This window comes from Diadema antillarum, unplaced genomic scaffold (genome assembly GCF_040938485.1).
Source record: "Diadema antillarum isolate AM-2024a unplaced genomic scaffold, OU_Dant_1.0 scf00000167, whole genome shotgun sequence".
In the NCBI taxonomy this organism is placed as follows: domain Eukaryota; kingdom Metazoa; phylum Echinodermata; class Echinoidea; order Diadematoida; family Diadematidae; genus Diadema; species Diadema antillarum.
Genome location: NW_027271056.1, coordinates 3,400,641 through 3,421,859, shown reverse-complemented (window position 1 = coordinate 3,421,859; position 21,219 = coordinate 3,400,641). Strand labels below are relative to the sequence as shown.

The 21,219-nt window shown below is 39.0% G+C and overlaps 1 protein-coding gene across 1 annotated transcript in view; it reads right to left on the bottom strand.

Annotated features, from left to right (window-relative positions):
- The window catches only part of LOC139722578 (endoplasmic reticulum aminopeptidase 1-like), a 75,972-nt gene that overhangs the window by 10,362 nt on the left and 44,391 nt on the right, over nt 1–21,219 (bottom strand). Inside the window, exons 4-13 of the mRNA XM_071633869.1 lie at nt 18,350–18,470; nt 12,220–12,374; nt 11,003–11,116; nt 9,058–9,192; nt 7,071–7,211; nt 5,890–6,074; nt 4,616–4,698; nt 3,911–4,100; nt 2,093–2,240; nt 644–717 (exon numbers count right to left, since the gene is read on the bottom strand). Of these exons, the coding sequence (XP_071489970.1) occupies nt 644–717; nt 2,093–2,240; nt 3,911–4,100; nt 4,616–4,698; nt 5,890–6,074; nt 7,071–7,211; nt 9,058–9,192; nt 11,003–11,116; nt 12,220–12,374; nt 18,350–18,470 (1,346 nt within the window). The remainder of the gene's footprint in view (nt 1–643; nt 718–2,092; nt 2,241–3,910; nt 4,101–4,615; nt 4,699–5,889; nt 6,075–7,070; nt 7,212–9,057; nt 9,193–11,002; nt 11,117–12,219; nt 12,375–18,349; nt 18,471–21,219) is intronic.

Sequence of the window (21,219 nt, the reverse complement as noted above, 5' to 3'; positions counted from 1 at the left end):
TGTGGATGGCTTCCCTTATCCTTTGTGAGGTTTTTACAGAGTCTCTGGCTAGGATGGAACACTTTCCTCTATCTACCATCCCATTCTCTCGGACAGGCGTGCCCCAGCTACGTCACCTGGTGGGAAAACAACTCTCTCACAGTGTTTGATTTGAAGAAGCCTACAGATCCAGAAGGTGAAAGTCTAATCAAACAGGTAATTTGCAACTTATTGTGACAAAATGAACTTTTATTGAGTTGGCATTCCAATCAGATGAATCTTTTTAGTGATATCTAATTTTTGTACGTCCAATGTGGTGGTGAAAATGATAGTTTGCGTCTCCACACTTGACGCTACACTTGCTTGAGCCAGAAAACTCCCAGCCACATGACTGCAATACAATATACCTCCACCAGACACCTTTTCTGGGCCATCTTCCAAGTCATCAGTTCAAAGATCACATGCTCATGATGGCCAGACTAATTATAATACCAATGCAAGAAACAATGTACAATTGTACTTGGTACAATACTTCTTTCATCAAAGGCATTTTATGGATGACAGAAACAAATTTTCACTGCCTTTTGACCACATTACATGAGTCAGCCAGTCTCATTTTCTTTTTTGTTTTAAAGAGTGAGTTAAAAACGACACTGCTCTGTACCTGTCTAGATGTGGTCCCGTATCCTCCCGACCTAGCCTCTGAATAATTCCATCGAAGAGCTGGATGACATAATCCTAGGAGAAAACACACCAGTAGTTCGAAATAAAGAAAAAATGAAAGGAATTCCACCCTCCAGCTTTTTTAGCATTACTACTTCGACTACCTCTTATCCAAACACTGAATTTACAAATGTTTTGAATTCAGAACTATTCTGTTTCAATACAGTATAAGTGATTATTATTATTTTTTAAAATTTCAAATATATTCTATATCTTTGAATGTCAAAATCTTTCCTGCCTGCTTGACTAAATCTACACTTCAAGGCAAAACTACAGTATTTTAACTTAGAAGCCACCTTTCTCACCATGTGTGCGGAAGGCTTTTGGTAATAAAATGGGACAACTCAGATACCACTCGAATGTTTAGACTCCTGACAATTCAAAAGTAACAAAATCAGATGCTAGGGGCAATGGGTCACATTGTGTGAAAAGACACAGTCAAGGTGAGGATAAGGAGATATTTTAAGGACAAGTTCACCTTCATAGACATGTGGGTGGAGTGAATGCAGCAATATTAGTAGAACACATCAGTGAGAGTTTGAGGAAAATCGGACAATCCGTTCAAAATCATTAAAAATCTGTTCAATCTGTTCTTTCTTTCATCTATCCTATGCCTTGTCCGTCTTGGACTAATTAACATAACAATGTTGGAATTTTGGAGATTGGGTATTTGTTCCATGTTCATCGTGTCACTGCCGGCAACCAGGGACAGCCTGGTGGTAGTGTCGCTGCCCAGAGAGCAGTAGATGACTGGTTCGAGTCCCACTGGTTCCTTTTTTCCGACATGTTTATTAATTTACAGATCAGCAATTGCGATCTTAATAAATTCAATTTGTAGAGGGAGACAAACTGAAGAAACTCACACCGGAACCTTCACCCCTCTGAATGATATCTTTCTTTCATTTAATCTGTTCAAAAGTTACAAATTTTTGAAGTTTCAGCTCAGTTATGGCTGGATGAGAAGACTACTATAACAAGTGATATCACATGTTTACGATATAAAGAAAAAATAAAGAAAATTCACCATATTTTCACTTTTTTTCACATAACAAAAGAACATTTGACTTTTCTCTTTCAGAAAGCAGGGGGAATAATATTACCCTTAACATACGTCAGTAACAAGTTGAAGAAATGTGCACTTTATTCAAAAAGTAAAGTTTTGTGAAATTCTCCTTTTATTTTCCTCATATCGTTGTACGCATGTGACATCATACACTGTAGTAAGTCTTCTTATCCAGCACTGACTGCGCAGATACTTTAAAATTTCATAACTTTGGAATGGACTGTCGGATTTTCCCCAAACTTTCACTGATGTGTTCTACTAATATTGTTGCATTCACTCAATCCACATGTACATGAAGGTGGACTTGTCCTTTAATTGTGTACACACCTTAAAGTAAGAATAACCCTCTCTTCCGTACAGCACATCTCCGATCATACCGAGGTTACCCAGGGCTGTGACGAGGGGAACATACTCCACCTCATGTTCCATATACCCCATCAAGTCCAGTGGTACAGAGTAGTCAACATACCCTGCCCTTCAGGGGGAATAAACCAGGCAATCATCAGTCTACACGTAATGCACATTGTATTACAATAAACAGGCTTTAGTCTGATTTGTCTTTTTTTTCTCTGTCACTAAACTAGAAATTCCTGGACTTAAAGCCCTTCTGCTGAGACAATCTTATATGAACATGGCACGGCTTTGCAAATCTGGGCATCCCAATTTCACAGAGTATACCTTGTAAAATGAAATAATCTGATTTTTAACACACGCAGTTTTAGCCGTCACTGCAAAGATAATGACTCGCAGAATAATACAGTCCGAACTCTCCTATCAGGACATGTCAGGCCCTGCGCTCATCTGGATAAGGGATTTGGCAGGATACAGGAGACTCAAAGTTTAATATATGCAGCTGCGTACCCAGTGGTAGCTAAATATTAATGAATCAATTTTGTGTTAACATGTCACATCCTTGTCAGCTGGTCTGCATTCACAATTTTCTGATAATTTGCTCAATGAATGGTCGCATGTGCCCTGATTTAATGAAAAGCTTTCTGTCCATGTTCTTGCTGTGATTTGAGGGTAGTGAATGTCTGAATGCATGTTATTTAGATGAAATTGGATGTGAATGTATGTTAATTATGTTGGGAAAGATAAGTAATTCATGTGAGTTTGTGCAGGAATTTTGTCTGAGTTTGGAATCCCCCTTTCTCCATAATTTTTACATTGAAAAAAAAAAATCCACGGCGAGATCGCCTCTGCATAATAGAGAGATCGGGATAAAGGTAGGTTGTATAGAAGAGGTCGGACTGTAGTGATATTATTGCTGTGTAGATGGATATTTCTATTAGAAAAATTCGACAATATCAATGATAATCTTACACTGACTGGAAGAAACATCCAGCCTCTCCCTGTTGTTGTTTGCAATTCTTGTGAAAACATAATTAAGTTAAAAAGAAAGGTGCCATATATATCGCTACGCTTTTTAACAGCACAAATATAAAGTGTGTCCGAGCTGTGAATATTGTTGGGACATTATTAGGACAGGGACTTATGGAGGGGTGTGGCTTAGAGTAGAGGAGGGGATGACATTTGGTAAGGGATGGGAGGAAATGGTGTAGGAACTTTGGGTTTTAGACGGTGAGGGGCAGATGTGGCTAACTGATGGGGAGAAGGATCAGTTTAAGGACAGAGAAGGGGACTAAAGCTATGACCAGGGAAAGGGTGAGGGATCTGGGATGAAATTTAACAAAAGAAATGAAAAGAAAAAAAAAAATAAAAGGGGTGCAGGTGCCCCCCCCCCCCTTTAATTTTTGAAGAAATCGTCATTGCCAGGTGATTGTAGTGGCAGCAGAAATTGCCTTTTATTGTTTGTTTGTTTTTTCATTTTTGTCAGCCGATGAATCCCAGAAGTGGCACCAGAAATATTTTTGGTGCCCCCTCTTTTTGGAATTCCTGGATCTGCCCCTGAACATGTCTGAGTCAGAGATGAGGAATAGAGATGATTTCCAGGGTGCAGGGCAAGGATGAGGGAAGGCCTGTGACATGCAATGATGATGGAGATTTTGGAGGGTCTAGTTTAGGAAGGAGGAGGAGTGGAGGAGGAGGAGGAGCATGGGAGGGATGAGGAGAGATTGTATGCCCACGAGGAGGCATGGTTAAGGTGTGTGTTAGTGGGGGGGGGGGGGGGGGGGGTGTACACACCACGCCAAATGGAATGCATCATCGATGAGACTGGCCCGGTCGGCCGGTTTGGGGATATCCTCACGATGTTTCAGCAGCACACTGATGAGAGTCCTCCATGAAGCATCATCGTAATTGACACGGTACATGCCCGACTGTTCCGAGTTGGCCTTGAACCACTTCTCATCACCAATGTTTAAGACAGTCGAAGCTGCATTGAACAGAAATAAAGAGGACAATGGTGACATCTCTAATCAATTCAAATGTAATGATAATATTTTCCTTAACCTCTCCATAACCAGGGCTCAACATTAGTGGTGGTCCCTTGGCAAGGGGCCACTAAATATTTGTGTCGGGCCACCAAATCTATCTTATGGTGACCCGATTGGGCAACTAAGGTTTCAAATGGATTGTTACTTTGCTCTCATTTTGGGCCGCTACATATCTTTTTCAGGTCACCAAAATTTCACATTTAAAGATTTCAGTGGCCCAAAAGTGTCACCAGACAAAAAGTTAGTGTCGAGCCCTGCCGAGACTGACATAACTTGATCAGCTTTTCATCTTGCAACAAAGTTTTTGGAGACAAGTCATTACAGTTATTGTAACTTCACTCTGTTTGTGATTGTATTTTCATACAGTGATCAAGAAAATACTTTACAGTGGCTAGGTCCATCATATTCATCATTCATGGCATTAAACATAATCTTAGCTTTAATTGAATCATACCCTGGTCTGTATGGAGAATCTCTGTCCGTACATTGGAGACATTGGAAGCTGTGAAGTAGGTTAAAGGAACAATCCACTTATATCTGAAAGAGAAAATGCAAGTGATGTCATGAGGAACAGACAGGATAATAATTTAGCAGCATACGCTACAGGTAGAAGCGGAATGTGTTCGTGTTCAAATCCAGCACATTTTTTTAAACCTCAACTTGGTTCTCTTGATGTTTCAGTAAGCATATTCTTACCATTTTCAAGAGAAAAGGGTAAGAACATGCTTACCTTAATGTTGGGAGTTGGTAGGTCCTTTTCAGGGCCACATGCATACCCAAGAAAGAATATGTGGTGCACCGTTAAGCCTTTTACTACCAACTGTTCTACCGCTACGGAAACCTTCCCAGATTTTATTGGTTCTCTTGGTTTCTGGATGATGCTGGTTAGAAGACATGAAGATGGTGGAAATGATGGATATCAACTCAAAAGTAGACATTTTACTAGTATTCTTCTGGAGTGAGGGTCACTAACTTAAAGGATAATAATAATGCATTGTGCTTATTTCCATACATTGCATCCAACAATGAGTACTGAGACACGGCTATACTGAATCTACACATATAAATCTTTATTTCTTCAGTAACAGATACCTCAGGTAATTGAAACACACTTCACTGGGGTTTTTAGGTTAGTCCCTTATTCTCATTACAATTACAGGAAAGGTGTCAACTCAAATGGCAAATATCCTACCCACCTATGGACACTAGAACTATATTACTATCATCATCATCATCATCAATCCTTGTTCTGTATTCAATCAGGTCTGGAGTTAAAGCAATACTGACTAGAAAAGCACTCGAAGAGCGCAGACCTCGTTCAAGCAGCTCATTTCCACCCACACACGCATGCAGAAAATCGACCAAATTCCCGATATAAAGCCTTTTGTATATGTCATCAGCTTCCATCTACATCTCGCCTGAGCAGCGCACATGCTTAGAACCTCAAACCTCAAATACACGCAGCTTGAACTCTTCCACTAAGTTCATTGACCCTGTCTGCAATACGCTTAAAAAAATCCCTCAAAAATTTCTCGGATCACTACCAAAAGTCAATCATCTGTTCCTCGTGTCATTATCAACTTTTCCTGCAAGTTTCATTCAAATGCATTCTCAACTTTTTGAGTTATTTTGCAAACAGACAAACCAACACAAATGAAAACATAAACTCCAGCCTTGACAGAGGTAAAAATGCACCCACTATGCATGGAGTCACAGGTGGGAGCTCACCCATAGGTTGAATTAAACTCCGGAGACGGCTCGCCTCTGGGGTAGATCAGAAACCGCTGCTGGGTGACGGTGACCTTTGACCCCCTATGTGTCATGTTGATCATGGGGAAGCCCATCTGGAGTGTCCACGTGTCCATCATTTCTGCCACATCCACGCCTTTGCCGCTCTGCGCCCTGCTCGCCACCTAGCATGGAAGAGGAGGGGAATTCACGATCCACATTGAATGGAAATCAGTGTCTGTGGCATGATGGCAATAACCTTTAGAGGATTGTGACATAGAGGGCAGCATTCAGTTTTGACAATGAATTGAGTATGTTTGGTGGATCACCCTACTTTGTTAGAAAAAAATTCACAATTTAGTGTGTTTAGTGGATCGTTGTAATTTGTTGAAATAGTCAGGATTTTGTTTTTTGACATTGTTTAGTGTCTTTTGCTCACTTGTGCAAGTGCTACTATTTGGTGAAAATAAAGTTGGGAGATATTTCTGGTTTGGAGTGGTAGCTACCATGTGCAAATAAATGAATGTCATGAAAAAGGAAAACAATGATATCTGATGTCAGAATAAAGGGTCACACATAAAAGTACTAGCATAACATTACTCATAAATATTTACTGGAAAAGAAATTTGAAATAATAAGTTTGAATTATTCTCCTCAAACCCCTATCCAACCTCTAACACCCACCCACTCCCATCCAACACAAACACATTTAGAGCTTCTGAAAAAAAAGGCAACTATTCAATAGAATATTTCTCATTATAACATTCAATTATACCTAGGGATATTTTGGGTCTCTGAAAATTTATCACATCATTGTATACTTCATATAAACACAGTTTATGAGAGAGACTATGCCTGAACAGTGCGTGAAATTGTCATGTTTCCTTGAAACACATCTAAAACCTGTCCACATCGAAATGTTGTGATGGTGCACCTCACATCCATTTCCGATACATATTTCCGTAGGAAGAAAAAAAAAGTGTCATCAATATCTTGTTAGACTCTAGCAGATGGATCTACCATGAGAGGAAAGTGATTTCCTTCAAACTCTTTACTACCTGGCATGTCCCAATTTCATTCTCATTTTGCCACTAATTTAGAACGGAATCCATCTCTTAGAAAGGCACCCCGCTCTCTCCGACCAACGTCAATTTAAAAAAAGCAGACAAAAGTGCAGTCACCTCTGAGATGGAGGCCCAGAGGTCCGCGGTCTTGGCGTTGCTAAACTTGTATTTCTTGAGGTAGGCCTGGATGCCCTGCATCATGATGTCCTGGGATCCTTTCATCAGGAAGCTCTGCAGCATCTTCAGGATGGTGGCTCCCTGAACTCAAGACGAGGCAACGTGTCAAAAACTTGGTCAGAGACACAAATTGGTCTGTCAGTGTCTACTATGTCATTTCTCCTGTGCTTCTAATCCTTGTCTGTGCTGTATTGTGTGTTATGCAAGACTGTAGAGGGTTTTGTACACACTGTCATCTACTACTACTGTGAAAGTGGACATTTTTGCCTGAGTAATTTCTTACTTTATATATATTTTGTTTTTTGGTGCTCTGCCCGATAAGATGAATTTCAAGTTTTTAATCCCGCAGAATCAAAACAGTAAATACTGTTAGAAATAGCAAGCAGGAATATGCAAGTACTTTTATTTTTGTGCTCATTTCTGGTCGCGCAAAATGTATGACAATTTCTACATCACACAAATTTCCACTTTTAGAGTATATCATTTATCACTGGTGATGTCATGCATCACATGTAGCATGCCGTTCATTTACTACTAAAACTCATCTATATCCACTCAGAAGTATGCCACATGCCGTTAAATTGCTGTATATTACCAGGGAGGTGGGATATGACGACACAATCCCTCCTGCAGCCCTTCTATCACCAGAGAATCATATAACCATAAATGTCTCACAGACATGACCATTTTGGCTGCAAATTGACTCTGGTGATCAATTGAAAATCTGGACCTGTCTAGAAGTCTGCTGCACTGTGACTGGCATAACTAAGTAGAGGCACCTATCCGTGTAGAGATATTGTTTAGTTGCTATTCTTGTAACATTCAATGTTATGCATCTATATCATGACTGTATCATTGGGAATTCAACTCTTTTCTCTCCAAACAACAACAACAACAACAACAACAACAACAACAACAACAACAAAAATAGCTTCCCAATGATGAAGACAAATTACTCTTTGTTTGGTTTATTACAATGAAATTATGTGATTTTTTACGCTCTTGTTTCTAAACAAGTACATTGTAGGACATACAAAGATTAATGCATTATATAATGAACTGCCCCTTCAAAGCAGCAGCTGAAACTAATTTAGAAACTGAAAAATATGTTGCAGGTGAAAGTACTGTACCCTATCAGGCACATCTCTCCATCTATCTTCAATCTGTTTCAAATATTAAGCGCTAGTTTTCTCTCTTTATTTCATAAAGTCAAGTAACTGGCAGAATGAATAAAAGTCTACTTATGAAAACATTTTCAAAAAACAAACGAACAAAAAACAAAAACAAAACTAGAGAAGCACTCTGAGAGCGCAGACCTCCGCCAAGCATGCAGCTCATTTCCACCACTGATCTTGTTCTTCTATTAGAGATATCAATGATTTCCACCTATACTGTACAGTATACGTACTGATAGCATTGTGTGCTAAAAGTCGCCCAATTTCCCAATATAGAAGCCTTTGTTACGTCATAAACCCTCAGCTGTACGGCGCGCCTCGCCCTAGCAGAAACTAGAGCACGCACTTTAGTGCGCGCATGCAAACCTCAAATACGTGCAGCCTGAACTCCCAAGTTCATTGACCCTACCTGCCAATATATCCAAAATCCTTCATAAATTCCCCCAAAATTCTCGGATCACTACCAAAAGTTAATCGTTTGTTACTTGTGTCATTCTCAACCTTTCTTGCAAGTTTCATCCCAAACCGTTAACTACTTTTTGAGTTATTTTGCACACGGACAAACGAACGAACGAACTAACAAACAAACCAACGGTAACGAAAACATAACCTCCTCCCTTGGCGGAGGTAATAAGAAGAAAGAATGGGGTGGGGGGAGGATTACCATCGGATGACTGATGAAAAAGAAGTTTACATTGACTCCACCAATGATAAGAGAGTCATGACACCGGTACGTGTATTTCTCTACTCACCTTGCTGTAAGAAATGGCATCAAAGATTTCACTGATCTCATCTGGGTTGTTCACGGGGACTGAGATGGGGTGTGAGTTGGCAAGCTGGTCCTCTCCCATTGCTGCGTGGGTTGAATCCAGTATAAACATGTCCATCTATACATAAGAAGGATTAAGAACAAGACTGATTCATCAGACAATATCTGGGTGCATGAGTTACGTACGACAATAGAAATATGAATATTTATGATACTGTATATTAAAGGGTGCGTACAGTTCTGGTCGAGGTGAGGATTTAGCTTTTAACGTTTTGCGAGATATTCAGAAACCACTCTAATGAGATGTCAAAGAGCATGATGTAAATCGGTTTTGAAATGGGTGAGATATTCATAAACAAGGTGAAATGAAGAGATCCTATTAAAGTTGTGGCATGTCGCCTTTTATTATTAACACTTTTTTGGATATCTCAGCCATTTGAAAACCAATTTTCATCAAATAAACGTTGAATCCTTCTTAAAATTACATGCTCTTTCATTTTTCATAAGAGGCTTTTCATTATCTCACTTAGGAATGTTCAAAACATGAATCCCCACCTCAACCAGTACTGTACAGTCCCTTTAAGCTGTTATTTTCATGAGGGTTTTATTTTTGCAAATTTTGCGATTCACTGTTGGACTACGAATTTTATCAACACGTGAAAATGTTGTCATATTGACTGCACCATTAACTACTGTCCCAGCACATCCCATCCCAGTTTAGTTTGGAAAGAGCTGCTTCAGGGATCATCTTGTTAAAGTTTCAAGTCCCTTTACATATTATTACAATGAGGAAAGAAATCATGAATGTTAACCAATCAAGAATTGGATACTGTCAATGATATTATCAAGGGAGTCTTCATAAGCTTTGCAATTAGGTTGGGAGGAGGAGCTTTTTTAAAATTTGGCAAAGCAATAGATATAAAGCAAGGACACTACAAAGAGCTTAACACAGGGGTGTATCCAGGATTTTTTCTGGGGGGGTCGTAACCAAAATTTTTGGACCTTTACCTTTGCGAGGGAGCGGAGCGACCGAGCGGGGGGAGGGTGTGGGAGGGGGGTGTCCCCCCTTCCACGGTAGGGAGTTTTTGAATTCTATATCTTAAAATGGGGCAATTTGGCGCATACAAAAGTGACTTTTTCGGCATGGCAGTGCAGCTTAGAAATAAGGTAAATTATGGCATACTAAAACTAAGTTACGAAATTTACGAGGTCTTTGACAATTTGCTGGAACACCACCTGGTCACTTTTTTTTTTCCTGTTGTAGGCCTATATAGAGTAAAAAGCCCTCAAAAAAATGTCTTTTACAAAAAGTGGACCTCTTGAAAATTTGGGGGGGTCGTACGACCCTCCCGACCCCCCCTTGCATACACCCATGAGCTTAACAGATAGAGATTTTGCTTAAAGGTGGGATCCACCTTTTAGTAGGATTGCTTCCTTTAACTGTTTTGGATATTACAGCCATTTCAAAATTGATTTTCATCAACTAAACTTTGACTTCCTTTTAGAATTGTATGCTCTTTAATATGTCATAAGTGGTTTCTAATTATCCTGCAAAACATGAAAAAGCTGAATCCCAATCACAACCAAAACCATCCTTTTATTATAAGAAAGCGCAGTCTCTATCTCTATTCTCCATTTAGCACCTAACACCTCTGGGTAATTAGCATAATGCAATTAGTGCTCACACTAACTATCATGAGGCAATTGGGTGGTTAATCAGCATAAGGCAATTATCCTGTTTGAACTGAAGATTTGTCAATGGGAAAAGAGTCTGTGCGATGACATCACTACAAATGCCAGTTATACACTCATCTTCAAGACAGCTAGTCAGCAATAGCCACAAGCTGACTTATCTTACTCTGCAAAAAGTTGTCCACTTAAGTTGTCGTAAAAGAAGATGACCACATAAAGAAGATGAAAGCTCTCACCATATGCCAATCTGGCTGAAAATGATTAGCCCCGATGTACTCGACAAATGTTGCAAAGCCTTCATTTAGCCATAGATCATTCCACCACTCCATGGTGACCAGATTACCAAACCACTGCAGTCAGAGAAAGAAAAATAATGAGAACAAAACTAATCATAATGACAGTCACATCGAGAACATGGACAAATGATTGACATTAATGCTTTCAAAACTCAACTCAACTTCCCCCATAGCCACAATAGAACATAAACTACAGAAGAATAAGTCTCCAATGCCTTATCTTATTTTGCAAAGTTTTTTCTTGTCAACACACAAACTGTAGACTATTCAAATTCATGAAATTCTTCTATCGAGATGTCACGTACACCCATGATTTCTTTTATCATGGCTATTACCAAAAAAAACAAAAACAAAACACCGATCAATTCAGCGCTTATTTATGTCAATGTGGGGCAATTTGTCAATCAGTTGCAAACTGTAAAGCAAAGGTTAATCAGCAATCATGTATGGGATGAATACAACACATCTCTAGCTTTATGTCAATGATTATAGTAACCAAAGCCATGACTTCGTAAACACATTGTAACATTTATTAGTTATTTGATACCAGACAGCTAGTACGTTTGTGTGGGGTTTTTTTTCCGTGGTTCCTCATTTTGATCACACAAGAAAATGCATGACTAGTTTGTCTTATACAATTCACTGACAAGACTGTCTAGTCATACAAAACAGCAGTCCTGAGGCAATGTCATAAACCCACAATTTAACTCTAAATATTGACAGACACAGATAGAAATGGAGGAGATCAGAGGAGCTACAGCTTAAGCATAAGTTTGATAGCTTCCTACCAGTGCATACAAACTAAAACTAATGGGCACTTTTTATCAAACAAGAATGTCAAAATCATCAAAGTGTTTGCTAGAAGAATAGATAGGCATAATAACATGGGGGATGGGGGGGGGGGGGGAGGGGGAGGACAGAAATAGACAACAGAGGGGGAGGGAAGAAAGAGAGATAGATAGGGAAAGACAGCGAAGGGGAGGGGTAGAGAGCAAGGGAGGCCTGAGGGGAAGAGAGAGACGGACAGAAAGGGAAGGAAGAGAAAGATATAGAGAGAGATAGATATATACTGTATGTAGAGAGAGGAAGGTGAGGGTTGGTGTGTATATATACACCTGCCAGCATTATTCAACACATCTCATCCGAGGAATAAATACCTGGTGAGCAAGTTCGTGGGTGATGGTGACAACGATCCAGGATTCTCGTCCCGCCGACGTCACGTTGGGTTTGTAGAGCACGGAGGCTTCTCGGTAAGTTATGAGTCCCCAGTTTTCCATGGCTCCAGCCGAGAAGTCTGGGATTGCTATCATGTCTTGAGCATGAGATAAAAAATACATGAAGAAAATTTGTATTTAAGAACACATCATAACTCATGACCAGAATTATACCACTTTACAAATATCGGTGTCATCATCATTGTCATCATGATAAAACTTCGCATTATATTCATTAGTATATCTTTTCATTAAATGCATGTCCTTGAATTCTTGTGTCCTCCATATTTGGCAATATATTACTGTACACACCCACTGAACATTTGACAATAAAACTTCATAATAAATGAATTTGAATGCTTCTTGATCACACACAGATAAATGTTGCCTGTGTTTTCTCAAGTAATTTACTTACACTGAACATGTAATTATAAGTTTTGACTGAAATTTGATTTGCCATCAGCTTCTATCAAGAAATTTTAAAGACATATCTGTCAAAGCATTAAAAAGAAATGCCAAAATAAAAACAACAACCTCTTTTGTTCCTTTTACTTTTGGTCATTTCACTTCAGTGAAGGTTGTTTTGTTGATAGGTCCACTACACCAAAGTGCACATGAAGATCATCTACACTCTCTTTCATATATGATGGAAAATTACTAGTAAATTGTAACTGAAACTTTTATATCAGATACATGTTATTTCTCAGCAGGCATTTTGGCATTGTTGTCCCTACACATCATGCCATTGGAAAATGAATATTTATTGCAACAGTTGCATGATTCCCTGCTAGGAATCCCTTCAGCCTTCAATCTCTTAACTTGTTACAAGGATAGTGACATGACGTAAATGATTGACCATTTCTCTTACAACAGGAATAGTGACCATCTCACTTAATTGAAACACTACTAGGGCGAACCCTCAGTCGACTGATGATTTACAATGCTGTCGGTTCAGGAGAGAAGATGCCAGGTCGCTAAAATTGAATTACGTAACACTCTCATTTAAATTTTCTTCCCACTGCTTTCTCTTTACTAGGATAAATGATTGACCGTTCTCTTAGGACATGTTTTTGTTGTCAGCAAAAGTGACCATCTTACTATACTGCGATGAAACACTACTACTGTGAATCCCGCCGACTGATGAATTACAATGCTACCGGATCAAGGAGCTAAGATGCCTGGTTGCTGAAATTAGATTACGTAACACTCTCACTTGAATTAGCTGGATATTCACTTGTCAGGTCATTGACATTGTACACAGTAGTGGTTATCTACTGGCTGTGTACAAAGTGAGTGCAGAGTGTATCTCTATACATAAAGTCGGCACAATGTCATTCAAAGGTGATAAAATATTCATTGGAGAGACCACAGCAAGAAACAATGGGAAGTAGTCGCTGTAAAAACTTTCATTACCACTAGTTTTATTGGCAAGAACAATTAAACAAAAAAAATTTTCTTAATGTGATGTCACTATCAAAGTGGTGCACACAAAAAGGTGACAAGTGACTATGATGAAATATGTTTCATGTAAAATTTGTACACACACACACATACACAGACACACAACATTTACAATGCAAATACCGGTATGGTAGAAAGTACCTTGATTTTGACACAATTAACAGTATTCAATAAAATGTCTCATCGAAAGTATCCTGAACAAAATACTAGCTTCCTCAGAATCAGAATAGCATTATCTACCATAAATGTAAAAGTTAAATGTTTTTCTATCTTTCTCTATACTCTGTTCAGGTGCATCATATCAGGAGGTATTGGACTATTGCCCTTGAAGATGCTTCTCATACTCATATTCTCAATGCCCGTATTATTTTTTCAACCCGTGTTGAATGTTACAGGTACACCTACTTTGAGAGGGACTCCTATTTTGATATGGTTACCACTACAAATAGAAAGGAATGTGTGATCCTTCAAATGTATCGCGTTCACCATTAACTAAATTGCCCTAAGCCTGCTGGAAATGTCCCCTCTCTAAAAGGCTGTTTGAACAAACATCTCAAAGTCAGCATCTCACAGTTTTCCAACACCCCTTCCGCCCACTGACCTCCTCCCACATTTACTGCCTCCCTCCCTTCCACCCCACCCCCATCCCCACCCCCACCCCACCCCCTATCTTGTCATCTAAGCTTCTCTACCCTTTCAAGCCTTTCAAGCATTCTTTCAGCAGGTAGTGACCCTACTATTTTCCTGGAAAACTCTTGCCTACCGGTATTTTTGAGGGGGCCTGAGAGCTATCCACATCACACTCCTTCTAACTGATCGTGTTGGATGCATGCTAATGAAGATTGCTCTTAATCTCTAGGTGTCCAAACAACACTGGCCCGCACAAAATCGATCATGTTCTGGGCGCTTTTCTGAGTCCGTGTTTTTTTTTTCGGAGTAGAAGTTGTACAGCTCAGTATAAGAAATTTCAGATTGGAACATATCAGATGTTATAGCAATTATCCTTGAATGTGATGCCTTATTTCACTCAGATTCTTCCTGGTCTGGTTACACTGTCATTTTAACTTGAATTGGACACTAAACACACTGACAGGGTAACACGATACTCTTGATTGGTATGTAAATAGCATACCAGATTTTGCAACAACACCACTTTCTCATTCCATTTCTGGTTGATAGCATTAGAGCATCAACAAACACAATTTAGACAAGCAGAATACCATAAAAGTGAACATTTTCCACACTTTGCACGACCAGAAACTAGTGCAAAAATAAGAGCACAAATATACATTGTACTTTGTGCTGGTTACACATATGTACCACTATAATGTCTTGATTCCTTGGAATAAATTCACACAAATTAATTTTATTTGGCAGAACGTGAAAAATTACTCAAGCAAATATTTTCACTTCTACAGTATCATATATGGAAAATTGTAGCAAATCTTTCATTAAGTTTGTGAAGCTGATTACTTAATCATCTATTACACATGGAATGCCATCAATGGTATGTGTTTGCAATGACTTTTAATAAACCAAGCATATAAACAATCTTAACAGACTTGTAATCCTTTATTCTTTTAGGATTTAGCCATGTTTGAATAAAATGGTTGAAGTGTACACTAGTCATCCCCTTTTACTGCCTACCAGGCATATAAAATATGACCATTTTTTGAAATCAGATGACGCTATTACACTACCACATGAATTCCCAGCATGTCCCTCTTAACTTCTTTTCTGCTCCTTTAAACTGTGAAGCTGGTGATGAGAATAAATGGAAACATAATCAAATAAGTGCATCAAAGTGGCTTAAAATATTATCACGCAGCCTCCTCAACTGCCTTGCCACTCAAATTGCCTACCCCTTGAAGTGCTCATGCACTTAGCTGTAACTTGCAAAAGATACATCAACATTGGCATAATGTGGGGTATACTTCCCCCTTTCTCCTTCTGTTATTGAGTGCAGAAAACTGCAAAAAGAAAAAAAAAGTGTTCTCTTGGAAAAGATATCAGGTGTTGAACTCAACATTTGTTTTTCATGAAATAGCATGTGTATGGACATGTACTGGACTATTTGACAACTTACTCGACATCTTCGATGCTACATTCACATCTAACTCTGATAATACACAAAACACACACACATACACACCTTTCTCTTTCACACCACTCTTCCTTTCAACACACAGCATTTACTGGCTTACCGCAGTCATGCTGTGCTACAATGGGCAAAATGATTTATATGAGAAAAAAAAAGTCAGGATGAATAGGAAACGGGCGATATTCTATCTGACCTTCAGGATTCATACCAAGATGAAGTTAACTTAATGATCATCCATACCTGAAACGACAGAGGTGTTGCCATGCATATCAACCAAATAATTCATTGCTTTATTCTTTCTCACATAGGGCATCTTCAAGCGACCTACTTAATTCATGATGGCACGGGGTAATGATTGTCCTACGGTCAAATCCTGGTCCCAACTGGCATTCACCTAAATGCCATAGGTTCATCACTTACAAGTAAGAGGTATCAATCTTAAACTATGCTTTAAGATACGAGTCTCGGAATTGGTTGCATTATGGCAGAGCGAAAAGCAATTGAGAGCCGGCGCAAGGAGAGAAAGGATTGCAATGTGTCTCGTCTTACACAAACATGGTCTTTCAAGCAAAGCATTCCGGCCGGGCTCAAAAAGGGATTGTCTGCGGCGATGTTATGACAGCGTGGGTAATGTGGACACACTCGCTCGCAATGTAATGACTGCCCAACGGGGGGCCCTCGGGGTTGACTTCTTGATCAGTGCTCTCAGGCAGCCAAGCAGTAGCTTTGAAATCAAATCTAGGAGTCACTTTGATGTGGTATACTAGTTTGCAAAAATGGATACATTCACTCGGCGTACATGAAAACAAAGTAATGTGAAATATTGCTTTAAAAAAATGGACTTCGTTATTTCTACATTTGGTGATGACTCACTGTCAAAAACATACTAGCTAAACCTGGATTATTGGAGAGTGTGTCCTCCATCCTGCATCTCCTCACATGCTTCATGTCAAAACGTGATGTTCAGTTTTGAGACATGCCAGACATTTTCACAACATTTTCTAGAAGGAAAGGTATTTCCCTTACCTTCAAAGAACTACCCCCACCCCCATCACATACCCTCTTGCATTAAAACAAAGGAAAAAATGGGAGCAGTGTAAGAGAAAGGATCCTCAAGTAGAATTCTGGGTCTTCGGCGTAATCGGAGATGATCAGCAGACGGGAGGGGATGAGTAATAACGTCATGCATTATTCGCAGTATAAATCAAGTCCAAGGCACGACCGGCACACATACTCCCGACACCTAATCTCGCAACAGCGATGGGAGACAAATGGATGGGGCAGGCATCGCTTTCACTTAAAACGAGTGTACTCGGGTTAGATTCACTTTAATCCAATAACAGCTGCAGGAACAGAAATTTGGGCACTCAAACAGAAATGCAGCTGCAATTGCACGGGTCATGAAATATGCAATGGCCAAGTTCGCCAGCAAAATAATACAGATTCAAGCCAAATGCGCATTCTCGCAGGAAATATTGGACATGAAAATCAAGTCAACGAAACTTGAGCTGACAGTTTTGGGTTACACTCTGCTTCGCGAGCAACAATCAGGACCTCGCACACGGCTAGCAGTGACTGCCACACCGACACTAGACAAGGAATCGGTTTCTAGCATTGCTTACATCTGTTGCAAGAGGAGGGACCCTAATCATTTTTTGACACAAGATTCTCTCACACCCAATACACCACTGCAGGATGACTTTAGAAACTCTTCATTAATTAAGAAGAAGAAATACTGTCACTGTTGCAGTATGCTGTCTGGAGTAGTCTTAAAGGGCTTATTTGATAACAGACAGTCAACTTGTCTGAAACATTCAGCCTCCAGACCTGTTTGATTCTTCCTTGTTTGAGAACTCAGTCAAGAGAACACATTGACGGACTTTCATCCATATCATTTCACCGTTTCCAAACCAACCTCCAAACAACACAACACTGTGCTGGTGATATCTAAAACAAATTCATAGCATTAAAAGAAAAATCAAGTCCAAGGGAGAATGTTGCCGCAATAATAATGATAATGATGATAATAATAATAACAATAATAACAATCATAATGACAAATCATCTTCCTATCAATTTGGCAACTTTAAATACTGCATCTGCATTCTACTGGAGAAAATTTAGATAAAAGTGGTTAAGTTCATTATATTTGCACAAATCATGAAAAAAACATCCAACATAAATATGACGAAAATTGTGATTAATCTAATCTTCTGTCATGTATTGCCAATTTAGGAATTAGTTATAACTTTAGCAATTTCGAGGCACTGATAATCCTGACATCAAAATGAATAATAGTACATGCCCACCACTGGGCTCAAATTGTAAATACATTTTATTGCACCTTGTGAAAATACTACCAATGTATTATACAAATCAAAATCAAAAGATAGAGTGCAAACCACAAAATATGGTTTCTTGGACTGTATGGGTGAAATTATGATGATACTGTGTAGTTCTTATTTTCTGGACTCCACTTATCTTTGAGATAGTAAAGCTGGCAGGCAATACCTTGTTTTGGGAGAGGGTAGTCGATGTCAAAGAGGGTCTCATAGAATGGAATGGTTTTGTTGACAACTTCCAGGGCCAACTGAGCTTGGCTAATTTGTTCCGCTGGAGCATAAACAGCAACCTGTGATCCAAAAGAGAAAACAAAATACATAGAGTTTGTGAGGATGGGAAATGGTTCCTTTAACATTAACTGTCTGCATATATCTTAACACACAAATAAGCATTACATACCGTCCTAATGTAAAAATACATTTTTGTAGCGATTCATTAATAAAACAAGCAAACAGGAAAGACACAAAAATAATCAAACAAAGATATTCTGTAAAACTCACAGATACCAGGACTCTTCCAAGCAGGAAAAAAGGAGCTAGATTTCTGAATCATTAAGCCTCAGCAAAGTGCACACATCAGTCTCCTTGCATTCTTAAAGGAGACCTCCGGATGATTTTCAAATTTTTACATTTGAGCAACTATAAATTAGTTATACTGAGGACAGAGTTTCAGAATTAGCGATAATTGGGATGAAGAATAAGAATATTTTCAAAATTTAGAACAAATTGCAATGAACAAGGATGATAACATGGCAGAGTCACCATAAGAATGCATGAGTTGGGGCTCAAGGAAGAAGAACAAAAGAAGACATGCATAGATTATACACAGGTGAACTCGCAAGCAAGCTGTATTGTAACGGTATTACACTGCTACATTTCTGAAATATATGTGAACCTCCTATGTCATCATTCTTGTTCAGTGTAACTTGTTTAAGATTTTTTCAAAGTATTGTTTCTCTGCTCAAGAACCACAACAGATTCCACAAATCTATACACGGAGTTGTCGATTTATGTACTACATGATGAGAAATTATGAAAATCGCCTGGAATGTCCCTTTAATAACAATGCTGATCATTTATGGTAGAACACAGTAGATGATATCCCTTTGAGGTATTGTGATCTGGAAACCACACACTTTTGTTTGAAAATAGGTGCGCGGTCAGATGAGCAACAGATCAAGAAGTTTAAGATCGCGAATTCTTCATGTTCTTTTGTCATGTGGCAACACTGGCAGCTGAACTTCTCAATCTTTGGATCAAGAAGTTTGGGTCATTAGTGCACGTGCGCCCAAGAAAGAGGAAAGAGCGTGCTGTCTGATGGCTCGTGATTGTGATGTAACAATGCACACCTGAATATGACAATGGCCTCGCGCTTCGGAAACACCGCCCACAAGCAGGTGGTGGACTGGTCGCGTAAAAAAGATCGCAAAATTCAGTTGCCAGTGGTCACACTGGCAAAAGATCAAGAAGTTTAGAGGGGTGGGGGAAATATCCCTAGTTAGAGTGGGAAGTTTTGCGGGGAGTTTGCGGTCACACTGGCAAAACTTTGAGATCTTAAAGATTGCAATCTTAAACATCTCGATCTTTTGCCAGTCTGACTGCGAATAATATGTACCCTCTGCCAATAACATCTGATACTTGAGTGCTTTGCCATATCTGTAATATGAGGATATGTGATGTCAGCACACAGTTAGTGATCCTTGGTAAGAAAACAGAAAAATCAAACAAATTCAGCCTAGGATAATGGTAAGCACAAAAACACTACCAACAATGCACTGGTGATGATTCTTTTAACTTCCTTGAATGATGAGACCCCAATTTGCTCAGCATAAGACATTTTCCTTTCTCATCTCAAGTGCTCCATCAAAATTATTAATCTAATATTGTGATGTATTCAACACTAAAATTTTGTTCCAAGATCAACCAGCCAAATTCTATTTCAAGCCAAGGCACAACTATCTAAATTCAGCTCTAAGATACCAGCACCTTCTTCCATCTAAATCATATTCAAGAAGACATGGTATATAAAGTAGGTAAGGAAAATTTTTGATAAGATTATCGCTTACAAGACCATCTTCACAAACAGTTTGTGCAAAATACTCTATTCCTGAAAATTAAGTTATCAAAGTACTGTAAAACATGATATATTCGCGGCACGAAATTTTCGCGAATTGGAGCCAACGGCCTTTTTCACGGCAAGAAATTTTCGCGAATTGCCTCTTGCGTTCAATGCATATAATGTCGATAAGAAATTTTGCGTGCGAACATTTCTCGTTTTACAGTATGATACCACTCATGTCCATATTTGATCTGGACAACACTACATGGTCTTCAGCAATTTTTTGTCACTCTGTTTCATTGAAGGGTATCAAATTGGAAGTCAGTACGTTTTTCATAATTTCATATCATATAGTGTACATAAATCGACAGCTCCATGTATAGACTTAAATGGAATTTATCGTGGTCCTTGAGCAGATAAACGAATACTCTGAAAAAACTAAAACAAATCACACTGAACAAGGATGATGACGTAGGAGGCTCACATATTCCAGTAATGTAGCAATGTAATTCCCATTACCATACCACTTGCTGAACTAGTTCACTTAGAATTTATGTGGGCTTTCTTCTTTTGTTCAGCTTCCTTGAGCATCCGATCATGCATTGTTACATGAAGCTGCTATGTCATCATCCTTGTTTATTGTGATTTTTTTTTTTAATGAAAATATTCTTATTCCTCATCGCAATCACTACAATCATTCTGAAACTCTGTACCCAGTATAACCAATTTATAGATGTTCAAATGCTTAAGTCTGAAAATCATCTGGAGGTCTCCTTTAATACAAGTTGAGACCAGTGATGCACTTTAGAGAAGGTATTACTGACACCTAGCACTGCCTAGCAGCTAGGTGTAAGCAAAGAACTACCACTTTGAGATATCTACCCAACTACACCACACAGAATCTTGTCTAGTCTACACACAATCAGACCAAAACACTGTTTTGCAATCCACTGATAAAAACTACCAGCTGACAAACTCAC